The sequence below is a fragment of the Lonchura striata genome, chromosome 3 (assembly GCF_046129695.1).
Source record: "Lonchura striata isolate bLonStr1 chromosome 3, bLonStr1.mat, whole genome shotgun sequence".
Taxonomy (NCBI): Eukaryota; Metazoa; Chordata; class Aves; order Passeriformes; family Estrildidae; genus Lonchura; species Lonchura striata.
In genome coordinates, this window is record NC_134605.1 from 9638634 (window position 1) to 9651954 (window position 13321).

Sequence of the window (13321 nt, forward strand, 5' to 3'; positions counted from 1 at the left end):
GAGAGATCTGACACATTTTTTTTAATACAGCAGTACTATTTGTTAGTATGTGATTTCACAGCAGTGGCTCATTGCCAAACTGAAAATATCAACTAGATCCAAATGTTCAGAAGTGTTAGGAAATGTTATCTCTTACTTCTTGAAAACTTTGAAGTAATTAACACCAGAAAAAAAAAAATCAGGTGTTTTTAGTATATCATGCAGAAATTGCACTCAGAATTAAAGTCTGTTCTCTGAAATTTTGGTTCTACCTAATATGAGACTACACTTGATTATAAATTTCAACATCCAATTATACATGTCTAAAGAGTACATCCAATGTATTCCATTGTCTGTACCCAAGCACATAAACTACTGCTCAGAGTACTAAATCTTTCCTGAGGGGCCAAACACAATGCTGTAGATGGTTGTGAGGCTTCTCCACCAAGTACAAGTAGGCAAATCAGTGCTGCATGCATTTGGGTGCCATGCAAGCTGAAAGACCAAATCAGTTTGTTAGAAGACGCTGTAAACGTTTAGCAAACAGTTAGTCAATGGGACAAGAAGAGAATAGCCTACTTGGAGAAGAGAGGTGGAAAATGTTGTTTACTGAAACACTTTGTTTCTTGATTTGGTTTGAAGGTAGCAGGAATTGTGAAGTTCAAGGTAAAACATGGGGATTTAGCTTCACTGTCAAGGATAAACCAGTTAATGGACTCCTGAAATTATCCCTACAAGGTGAAGAGTCTGAGGAATTTGAAAGGAGAAAATAAAATTTTCTCACAGTTTAAGGAAAGTCATGCTCACAATGTGAATAATTATGGCTTTTAAAAGAGTTATTTCAAGCAGGATTCATAGATATATGAAGAAGCTCTGTCACATGATAGAAAGCATTCATACAAATGAATGCATAAACGGACAGAAGAAAAAATATTTTATTTTCACTTCCTAGTAATCATAACTGTGCTGAGTTCTGTTGCTAATAGTATTTTAAAGGATGTTTGAAGGTCTGTCCAAAATGGTATCAGAAATTATTTTAAGCAGAGACAACATTTTTCAATGATCTCTGCTATTTATGTCAAATTTTCAGTCTAGTAGAGCTGAATATAACAAGTAGTAACGGTTCAAAGAAAAAGTGAAACTGTTTCAGTGGGGAACTATAGGACATACTTTGAACGTCAAAGGTAATTAACTCCTGGATTATAATTAAAAGGGTGTTTACTATATTTTGATGTATTTTGATGTTATTAAATCAAGACTAGATTGTTCAGTCAAAGCTTAGTGGGCCTTTTATAGATACTGCTATAAATTAGATATTGATAGACATCATATTGGTGATAGATCTGAAGTGAGACAAGATAATCTGATTCCAAATAACATTGTTTTCATTATTACTAGAACAAAAAACCAACACTTTTTTGTAATTACTCACTTCTGTTCTAGACTGTAAAAATAGAAGATAAATAGTCTTTCTGTTTTCTTCTCTAAGTGACCATTTCAGAGGCTTAACTCTCTTTAGATAACAGAAAAGTCTATTTATAATTATTTAGAGAATCAAAAAACAATTAACAAAGACAAATTTTTAAATCCCCTTTTTTCTCCATTTTGGACACTTTTCCTTTAAAACAAGACAAAAATGTCCTCATGAGATACTGTATACTGCTTTTCAACTCATGCAATTCTATGATATCTCATGGGATATAAGGTACACCAATATAAAGCAAAGGACTGTAATTTTCCACTGTAAAAAAATCTGAATGCCAAAGAAAGATCAATAAGGCTTCACATCCTCAGACAAAAACTAAATCACAAACTTGGAAAAAAGCAGTGCAAAGTCACCACACTTTCAATAACAAAAACCACTGAGATGTGGATCATTTTAAAGGTCTTCACTGCTGTAGTTCCTATTTCTCTGACTGACATAAATTGGAAATTATAAAGGGAGTCTAATCTCAAAAGCCTTTCACTGGGTAGAGCAGTGCTAAAGAACACTTTATTTTGTTTGGCCTTCCTTAACATTCTGATATCCCTGAGAATTTTGCTGAATTGTGAGTAATGCTACTTGTTTGATAAAGAGTTATGAAGTAAGGGAACAGTAACTGGCACCTTTCTAGCAGCACTCAGACACAGGATCTTACACTATGATTAAAACAAATTAGTGTTAGATCAAATAGGCTATTGTGTGCCAACTAGGAAAAGCAACATTCATGTCTTTTGATTTTTTTTGTTTCTTTGGAGATCTCAAAAATAAGCTACATTATAGCATGTTCTGGAAAATCCATATGTGTAAATTAAGTACTCACTATTGTGTACCTGCAGATATACTCATATATGAGCTGGAATACTTGGGTAGCATAGAGAAAACTTATTTATATAATTGTATATAAAGTGCTCCTACAAATAAATGAAATATCCAATTTTCTTATGTAACACATAAATGAATGCGTTTAAATTTTACACTTCATTATTAAACTGAAAATAGCACAACAAAAAGAACCATCACCTTATTTTAATAACAATAAATCTGCTTAAGTGAGTTGAGCAAATGGCATATAATATTTGTCATACTTCTAATGACCTAAACAACTGAAGTGACTATGGCACATGAAAAATATTTATATACTTCTTCAAGAGTCTTTAGTCTTCAAGTGGTAGAGCCCTTGCCTGATAACCTCATATAGCCTGTATATAGATGGCCTGTCATGTCTTTACAATTAGATAAACCAGAACTGCTATAATGTGATCAGTTACAACCTGAAAATTATATTTTGAAAATCAAGTTTATTAATATGTAATCTTTGGGTAATCATATTTATCCTCCTAATTTACACAATATTTATGATAGTCTACATGTCCTTGAAATAGCGAACAGGGACACTACACTATGAAAAAGTGGTCTAGCTGCTGGAGTTCATAAATTTTGTTCAGCTTTGGATGAGTTCAAAGAATTGCCATGTAAGAAAAGCCTTACAGAGGGAATTTATCTGATTATGGCAGTAATAATTACCCAGCTGTTTATTGCAGATAGAGAAATAATTCATGTAGGCAATAGGCCGTGGTGGCAATGACACTCTGCATTTAGTAAATATGCAAACTGTTCATTTCTAATTAACCAAGCTAGAGGATGCCCTTATTAAATGTATAAACTAAAAGTGCCTTCCTGACAAGTGATGAATTGTTACATTGCACAAACTCTTGCCACAGAATTACTGGAGTGAACTTGGGGCTTAACTTCATTAAGAGATCTTGTGGGATAGTTAAATGAGGATGGACAGCATAACAAGTCCTACCTGACAGTCAGTGATATGTTAGAGCTTAATGAAACTGTACCTCTTCCCCTTTTCTACTTATTTTACTGTGAAGATCCTACTTCAGACAAAACAGAAGTGTGAAGTCTGTCTCTATGAGGCAGTTTAAAAGGCCAAGATTAGTCAGTCTTTGTCGACAGAAAATGTTTTATGAGCTGTCAGTAATTCTAACAGACCTTTTACAAAATAAAAAATCTATCCAGGCACTACAGCACCTTCAAACTTCACAGGTATGGAACTACTGTTCTCCTGTAATACTGTGTTGTCACACTGTTTTATTCTACCTTCATCAAAACTAATCATCTACACCATAGACTATTTGGTCCACTGAGTGTACACAGGGATCTCAGATTTCTTTCCACACATTCAGATTAAAAAAAAATTTTCTTTGGATTCAAATGAAATAAAGTTTCATGTTTAATCTGTTTATCCTAATGATGTGTTTAGTGCTATATAAAAATACAAGAGAAAATACTGCCTTCATGTTATTGAAGACTTGTCTAAGCAGCTAGTTACATTACTTACAGTATTAATGTTTACTGCAAAACTTCAGCTATTTACACAAAATTAGCAAAAACCTGGTAAAGGCTGCCTCCACTCCTTGCTCAAGAGAGACATGAACAGAATAAAGCTGACGAGGGATATGAGCTGAATCTTTTTTTGGAAATTCAGCTTCCTATGTAAACATAATTGTTCCTACCTTAATCTCACTGTATTCAGAAAGTGTTTTCCCATGGAGTTAAAACAGGCCATTGACTGCTCTATAACTTTAGACACTTCATTTCAATTTCATTATCAACTCCAAAAGCTCATTTTTTTATAGCTTACCTATTCTAATAGCATCAGATTTGTGGCTACCGAAGTACTTCAGGATGCTCAATAAATTAGAGTTTTAAGATTTCTAGAAATCTAGCACTTACGCCTAAAATCCTCTGGAAAAGGCATGAATGTCTTAAATTATGTTACCTACCGCTCCAAATTAATATTTAAATATGAGAAAACATACTTGGCACTTGTCTCTATTTCTAAGGCTCACAGAGAAAGCTGACAGGGTAAGATTATATCCAGAAAATTCAAATTACAGGTAAGTACATTAAAAAGCATAATGTATTTCCTCTCCCTATCATTGAAGACAAGTAAAAAAAGTTGGGTTGAAGATAACGTAGTTAATTAAACATCAAGTGAAAAACAACATTATAAAAATGAGGGTTTTATTGTTGCAAGAATTCTAAGGAGCTGTCTGAAAGGTTTTGGCACTAATTGAAAATAGACTACGGAATCAATTGCTTCTGCAGTCAATGATGAGGAACACTTTAATTGAATTATAAGACAATATATACATTCTTAAAAACACTTTGACACTTGAGAAAATGGCCATCATATGGACTTATCATTATCAAAAAGGAACTGGTAAGGTGGGGGCTGAGCAAGTTTTCCTCATATTACTGTGACAAAGAATGATTTATTTCAAACCCACTCCATGGAAAATAGCTATGCCTCAAAAATTTTAAGAAGCCAAGTACTTGCCATGTTTAATGAAAATACACTTCGGAAATGGTACAGTAATCTGGAATAAGACAGATAATCTTACTTCTTTCCATACTGCATTCTCAGGCATATTTACAGAATAGCTAAACATCAGATTAGATAACCAGCAACATGTAAGTACTCTTTCCTTTCATTCTTCATTAGGGTTATAAAAAAAATCAAGCTGCACAAATGATTTGTGAATACACATATTGCCAAAGAAGTGATTTTTATCACTTTGTATTATCTATTTCCCTGACATGTCTTGAAGACTTGGACTTAATGATGACTGTGAAACTAAATCTTCTAGATAGAACAACTAGTCAAATTTGAATTAAAGCCACACTCTCCAGGGCCACTCACTACTAATGCCAACAATGGAAAGAAGAATTTGGTGTTGGTCCTCCAAGTGTGTGAAAGTCGTGATTTATAAACTCAGCAGTGCTTATGTAAACTATGATACTTATTAAAGGTAGATTCAGGCCTTAGTTTGCTACCTTTAAGTCAGTGTTTCTTCAGTAGCCAAGAAAGCTGAACTATCTGCCTTGATTACATAAGAACCCCAATGCCAGTACTTTGCCACTGCTGTGTTAGTTTCCTGATACTGCTTTCTTTACCCAGTTCTGTGCCTAGGGAAAAATTTAAATGGTGCCATTCATCAGTAAATGGAGCAATACATCCCAAAATCTTATCTCTACTTGCACACCTGACATATAGCAAAGTTCCTTTACTACAGTTTAAAGGCCAGTGTGTAGATAACCTTAGGCAGAGAACTGCAAGTTAATCACACAGTTGGGCAACTGACATCATCCATAAATTCTTCAGATATAATGGCACCAGCATGCTAATTTATGTGAACTGATGTCCATTTGCTTATCATGGACTGGAAACTGTTTCATGTAAAACAAAATTCTAATGCATCATATGGAGTTATAGCCAATGCTAATTGCTTTTGGCATATTTCCCCTTGTAACCATTTAGCCAGCTCTTAGAGATGGTAAATGCACCTTTAAGAATGTTTCAAAAGAAACTATTTTCCCTTAAAATTAAATACATTAACTTCACTGAGAATAATGAAATTTATTTTCATGCATACATTTATAAATGAAACCATCCAACTAATCCATATTGAGATGGAATACAATACATATTGGTACTAAAGTAAAAACAGATGCTAGAGATGAGGATTTATTACTAAAATCTAAATAACAAAATATAGTGGAATAAATATTTAAGAACAAGGTTCTTACTTGCTTCATAAAGAACTTCCTATATCTTTTAGGTAAAAGAGAACTCACGACTAATGAAATAATTTCATCACTACACTAAACTGGAGCTAAACTGTACAAATATTAGGAAAAATCTGAGTATGTCCTTATGTAGACAGAGTTTAGGGTTCAAATTTGTTCTTTTCCATCTCTGAACGGATTCTTTCAAACACTACATAACTCCTAGGGACTCTACTGGGAACACCACCAGCCACCAGACCTAGTGGTTCTATAGCAGTGGGAAGAAATAGGAATGCTGGAGGAATTTAGCCAGTCTAGTAGCTAAAGCTGAGAGTTATCTTCAGTTTGTACCAAGGCAGTGCCTTAAGTCTGTTAAGTCTATCAGTGCCATACCCAGTCTGTTAAGTGAGTAGAAACTCACACATAATATGACTATTATTATTTAATTATATTTTAGGTCAATTTCTGTTAAATCAATTTCTGTTAAACTTAATTATATTCCTCTATGGCTTTAAACTGGGGCAGCTTCTATTAAGTTTACTTTCTCTTGGGGTTTTCACACCAAAGACAAATGATAAAGGTCTGGCTACTAAATGAGGGCAGCTATTAAATAAGGACAGTATGTATTGAAGCTGAATGGTAAAGATGTGGCTACAGGTTGAGAAAAGCACTTAGAAGTGTCCTTTAATTAAAAAAAACATGGATAAAGGAGGAATGAGAAGAAAACAAACTTTGGTCAATAACTCTTTTAAGATATTCTTATAAGAAACTTAACAGAATGTCCAAAGTTTCATGAGAACTTCCTCTGAAGTTTCTCTTAGAAATGAGTGAGGGATGATTTGATATAGGCTCCTCCTGAATGAAAGAGGAGAAAATTAGGCACAAATCCTGGCTCTGGTGTCCAAAAGATAGAAAGACTTGCAATGTGTTTTTACACAGGCATTGACAAATAAAAATTCTGCCAGTGTTACTCTAGAATAGATAAGACAGAGAAATGTACAGTGTAGTTCAACTCAGAATTACATCATAATTCTAGAAAGAACAAATTTCAAACAAATTTTTGAAATTAAAAATATCTTTTTCTTTTTTGTGGGGGAGGCAGGGGCCGGTTTCATGTATCCATGTGCATTATTTAATCTTCCATGTTGTGTTGCTTTATGGTGTTCTAGAAACGTGAAATACTCAAAGGCAGTCTAATCTGAGTGCACAAGTGTATCAGTCTCTCTGCCTATCAACAAGTAAATTTGCATAATGTTGATGTTTTAATAAAACCCAGCCATTTCATAAATGCATTCCTTCTATTTCTGACAATTCCGTGTGTTTTTTACAGTGCACAGTTGCAATCATTTTTATATGCAAAAATGTTTATGAACAGTGAGGTTATACTTTTTCAGAGCCAATGTGATGGCTAATGAAAATATGAGAAGAATCTTTCCTCCACCTGGCTCAGTATTCCACATAAGAAACACAGTGGGCCACCTTGGGGCCAAAGTAGTTGGCAGCAGCTTAGCCCAATGACAGGAAAAATCTGTTTGGCTGAGGGCCTACACCTAATCCTCACTAAACATCTGTTAGATTTCATAAGAAGAATGTTGAAGGTGATATACATATTAGTTTTCAAATGTACCCCAGTAAAGGGATTACTGCAGTGATTCTTGATTGCACTTGGCAACTCATGTGTTTTAAAAACAGAAACAACAGTAAGATCCATTTGTCCAAATTAGCTCAACAATTAATTTTTAACTTTCTAAAATTGAAAAGACAGATTTTTTTTTTTTCACCTGAAAGACATGTATTTCTGTGAACTCTGGAACACAGAACTCAAATTAGCAAAATATCAATATATCATTTGCCAGATAAGAGCTCACACAGACCAACTTTAACACATTTTGATGTACTTGAATTCATACTGCTCATGTTACATGTTAAAGAGCACAAAAGTGTTTCTTGGTTAAAATATCTATGCAGTGCATAGGCTTTATGGTTTTTAATGGTTTTTAACCTAAACTAAATACTAGGGAATTTGATCAATATGTCAAAGTACTGAAAACCAAATATTTTTGTAGTCTTCCAAAGTTAGGTATACCCAGAAGAGATCTATAGTGGATGTGGGAAAATAAAATACAAAGTTCCAGGCAATCCATGTTCACAGTGCAGGAGGAATACCACTTGCTATCTTGTTTTGTTGGCACACATCGAAGGTCAATCTAAGCAACTACTTACGAGCCATGGTCTAGGTTTAGGCAGGGAATGGAAAAGAGTGATAGAAAAATTATGAGCAGAGAAGCATGTTCTGTTTCTGCAATTCATCCAGTAGTATGGATTTTAAACCAGAGAAGTCATGGCTTCACTTATTTTCCAAGATTTTGTCTAGTCATCCTAGAATTCTACCTTTTCAAGAAGAGAGAATATTTCAGGGATTTCAGATCAAGATAGCATTGAAGCTATAATAGAATGTTTAAGTCTGGTTTTGCTGAGTTGTGACCTAAATTTCTGCATAGAATACACTTAAATGAATAATAATGAGAGATCAGAGGTAGGTGATTATCAGTATGGTTCATTATATGTAACAATGTAATGCACAAGAAATAATGTTATAACCAAGAGGATGTAGCACCAGCTGTACCGTGGTAGAATAATATCATAAAAAAACAGCAAGTTGGATAATCCTGGATTTTTTCATATATAACATGCATATGCTGCTTTATGTAACAGTCTTTGCCATGTGATTTAGACAAGATTTCTAGAAACACTGGTTTACTAGACTCCCTTATATTTTGTACTTGAGATTTGTCTCAGACATTCTGAACGGCAAACACTGCATGGATTTTGTCCAACAGCTTTCATTTACACTAAGAGAGTAATGATCATGGTCACCCAGCATTTCATGTTTGTTTCCACTGATGTCTGAGTAATGATCATGGATCAGGATATCAAATCTACCAAAGGGAAATAATTACCTCTATCTTAGGGAGGTTTCAGCTTAAGTACAGGTTTCAGCTTAAGTAAAATGGATGGATAGGAGAAATAGAGTAAGAACATAGAGCAAGAACAGTACTAGACAGAAATCTGACAAGCTATTGGTTCTCTTCTGTAACTATGAAAAGAATCTGCTTTACTGCATCCACACCAGTTTCTTTCCAATTAATATTCATAGTATGGCTCATGCATGAAACTTAAATCCAATCATGCCCTTGCATTCATTGTCAATAATCCATATTAAAAACAAATTATAAAAATAAATTTTTGGTTAGCTTGTGTATACTGGGGAAAAAATCTAGTTAAACAAACCCTATTTAGGGCATAATAACCTACAAGTTCTGAGCATAGGTGAATAGCCAAATCCATTTTTCTTAAACTAGTACAAACTCAGAGCACACCTAATGAATTCAAAGAAATTATTCAGAATTCATAACAGTGTAAATGAAAACAGAATGTGGTGCAATATGAATAGGCACAGGATAAAGAGAATGATGACTGATATATATATATATTTGATGATGGAGGGGAACCTACACTCAAAGAAATAGTTTAATTAGTGCCACAAATTTCTACAAATAAAAGAAGAGCAAATGAATGCTTTACCACATAGAGCTTTTCTCTTTACCTGACAAACTCATTATTCATAGAAACAGCTTCCAGGTATTTCTTCAGTGCATAAAAATTATGGATATACTTCCGAACGTAATAGCCTCGCCACGTTTTCTGGATCTGGAGGAAATAAATACTTGCTTAGTATATTTCAAATCAGAAGTCTGCATGCATATCAAATATGTGTACTAGATCCCAAGTACCTCTTTCCTTAAAAGTGATAGCAAGTAGAAGCACTGGTAAGTTTCAATGAAGAAATTAGTGAAGGTTGTAACATATTGTAGCACTGAGTCACCACCTCCCCAACATCTCCTGCTACACTTTCACCTTTGTGCTCTGCAAAGGTGTAAAGTGAACAAAAGGTTTCCCTGAAAATCAATGAATCAGACTTTCTGGAAAGTACATTTATAAATTGTACTCCTTTTATCGCCAATGTAAAATGATTCATGTCTATTTGTTCCACATTAGCTTCATTCTTCTCAAGAAAAACTATTCTCTTGCATAACAGAGAAAGCCTAGCCTAGAGAAGAAAAGCTCTTTATCTGTAGCTAGTTATAAATTTTTATTATTAATAGAAATTAGGTAGCATCCTCCAACAAAAAGCATTAATATTTTGGTGCATTTTGAAAAGCACCATTTGGAAAAAAAAAAAAAGGGTAGGAAAAAAGGTACTTAGTCTACTCAACTTTCCACAAGAACTGATTTTAACAAATGTGTTGAAACCTTATCTGATACTTGAAAATTCTAATAATGATGTTTCTGAAATCATTACTTGTTTATCAACTATTTGCTTTTTGGCATGGCAAAGTAAGCATTAAGAATGGAAAATTAAGCATTGGAATGGGCTGCCCAGGGAAGTGGTGGAGCCACCATCCCTGAAAGAGTGAGAAACAAATTAACATGGCACTTAGTGCCATGGTCTATTTGACAAGGTAGTGATCAGTCAAAGGTTGTACTCAATGACTTTAGAGGCCTTTCCCAACCTAGATGATTCTGTAATTAGATAAAAAGCTATCAGGACCACCACTTGGTGAGTTATATTTATCCCCATGCCACAACATGTAGAGGTGAAAGATATAACTTGCTCTATTCAGTCATACTGAGGGCTACTCCTACTCCTGATTTTCCTTGCCATAAGAGGTCAGTGTACTCTGGATGTCTACATCTGCAAAACAGAGTAACCATCTTTTCCTCTCTAGCTCCTCCATATTTAAATTGTTCCATCCTTGAATTTATTGCTAATTTTCCTGCAAAATATTCTTTATTTCCTTCATTGCATTTTGTCTCCTTTTTTTCTCAATTTTTTTTTTACTTTAATCTCACAATTTCTATCTTCTAGTCTGCAGCTGCTTTATTTGCTTCAACATCCATCTCTTTGACCTTTATATCTTTGAAATCTTAAAAGACATAACAGCTGAAAGGCAGAACCTAAAAAGCAAAAACTTGGAGGTTTTACTATCCAGAAGCAACTCCCCTTATCTAAACGCACAGAAAAGTAAAATGTTGCAATGTACTAAGGACTCTCCTTTTCCTGTGGGCATGTAGCTACCAGACTTTTCAGTGTATCTATAAGGAAGTTTTTTTTCTTTACATCAACCTTTCTCTTTCCAGAACCACGGAATGACTTTTTAAGTGGAGTGAAACCCATGTGTTTGTGCTATTTGCCATTTCTTCCTAGCCTACCTCTTTCTAAATAAGCAACTTTTTTAAAAAAGGGAAGGAAAAGAATGTCATGGCTTTTGTGTTTGAGTCAGGAAGAAGCTAATTTTAAAAAGCTGTCAAATGCCCAGATTATCAGTAACAACTGCACTCAGTAATTTCAGATTCTTTATGATCAAGTCTTGGGAGTGCTCTTCAGTAACAGGCAAAACTCACTCCATTCCTACCAGTTCCAGAGCAGTCCAATTCTGTACCACTGTGACAACTGACAAAAGTATAAAATTTTTCCACCTCCAGACTTTTACTGGAGCCATCTAAAATGACACCAAGGCAGGGCTGAATATTTCATACTTTGGCACCATTTTGCATTCACACACCCCCAAACACTATTCTTCAAAGTAAAAATCAACATTTGGCCTCAACTGATGGCACCTTGGGGTACAGTTATAATTATCCTTTTACGCAAGATTTAACAATAAGAGAATAAGAATCACAGAAAAGCAGTCAGCAATTCTTTGAGGAATGTGTTAGTTATTATGAATAAGAAGATATTAACTTCCAGTTTTGATATATTCTTCTATTTCCCCTTTGTGTATCAGCATGGATTTTTGTCCCTTCCCAACTAAACCTTGAACAAATTTCAAAAATTGTATTTTTTTACCTATATGATGTTATTTGTTTGTGATTGGTTTTGTTTGGTTTTTGGGGGTTTTTTTCGGCTTTTGCTTTTTTTTTTTGTTTTGTTTTATTGTTGTTTTGTTTTGCTTTGCTTTGCTTTGTTTTGTTTCTGGTTTTTTTGCGTTTTTTTTTTTTTTCATTTTGGTCTAAGTTTTGCTTTTGTTTTAGTTTTTTGTTGTTTTTTTAATGAAAGGGGTTTGGACCTCTACATATTGTTATAATATGAACAAATGAGAGTTCTAGGAACAAGAAAGGTTCTAGACATGCTGCTTTGCACAAGGTGATAGTAAATTTCATATTCTTCTTTCATATCTTCTCATACAGAAGCTTATTGGGTTAAAAAGGAATACAGAAAGAGCATAGAATGAGTATGCCTTCAGAGATCTGGGATTAAGCAAAATCCTTTGCATGTGAATAAGGATCTTAGCTTTGTTTTTCTGTTTGGCTTCAAAATTTCTCAACAAGAGCAACTTGGCTCCCATATAGCCATGTGCTCATTAATGCAGGATTATGGTCCCTTTGAAACTCTTTCTGACAGTCTTCACCTCACAGTTATAAATGCAGAATTGGATATTTCTGAGTTAAAGGATCAAAACTCAAACTGAAAGACAAAAGGCTCAAATAGTACCAAGCCATAATTACCTCCAAAGGGCTCAGTATACCAATTAAGTGCTGCATTCTACCTTTTTTTACAGCACTTTCTGTTCAGAATGAACTCACTGATTTCAATTGAATGAAACCTAAGAAAAACTGCATAGTGTCTCAGATTATTTTATGCCTGATTTCTGTTTCCCGTAATGCTGTATGTCAGAGATCCCAAAACTGAAGATTAATCTCTTTAGGAAAGACCTTTTTATATAAAAAGCTTCTGATGATGCTCATATTTTCAATGTAAAAGTTCTAAATATTTCCTTTTATAAAGAAGTATAATGTTATAACTGCATTTCTTTTAATTCCAAGGTGAATGCTTAAAAAATTCTTGAAAAAGAAGAGACAAGTGTGTGTATGCCCTTCAAAGTAATTAGCAAGTTTCAACAGTGATTGGTACAAAACAATTATTGTCATTGATCAGCACTGAACAGATAATTTTAAACAAAGTCATTGTGTGCTCAGCAGATTACAGCTTGTTAACGGGCAAGTTCTAAATGACCTCTTAAGCTAGTCAAATCAATGATGCATATTCCTCATTAAGTAACATCAAAATGTAAGTGGTCTTATAAATAATGTTTATTTTAAGCACTAAAACAAATGGCAAAACCTTGATATATCAAAAGCCATCTGCTCGTGGATTTTTTTTTTTTTGCCATAGGATTACTTTTGTTGCTGAAAATTTACAGGAAAAAAAGATTA

The 13321-nt window shown here is 34.0% G+C and overlaps 1 protein-coding gene across 1 annotated transcript in view; it reads right to left on the reverse strand.

The window, feature by feature from the left end:
- SPATA17 (spermatogenesis associated 17) overlaps positions 1 to 13321 on the reverse strand; it is an 83538-nt gene that overhangs the window by 57760 nt on the left and 12457 nt on the right. Inside the window, exon 5 of the mRNA XM_031504245.2 lies at positions 9651 to 9754. Coding sequence (XP_031360105.2) covers positions 9651 to 9754 — 104 coding nt within the window. The remainder of the gene's footprint in view (positions 1 to 9650; positions 9755 to 13321) is intronic.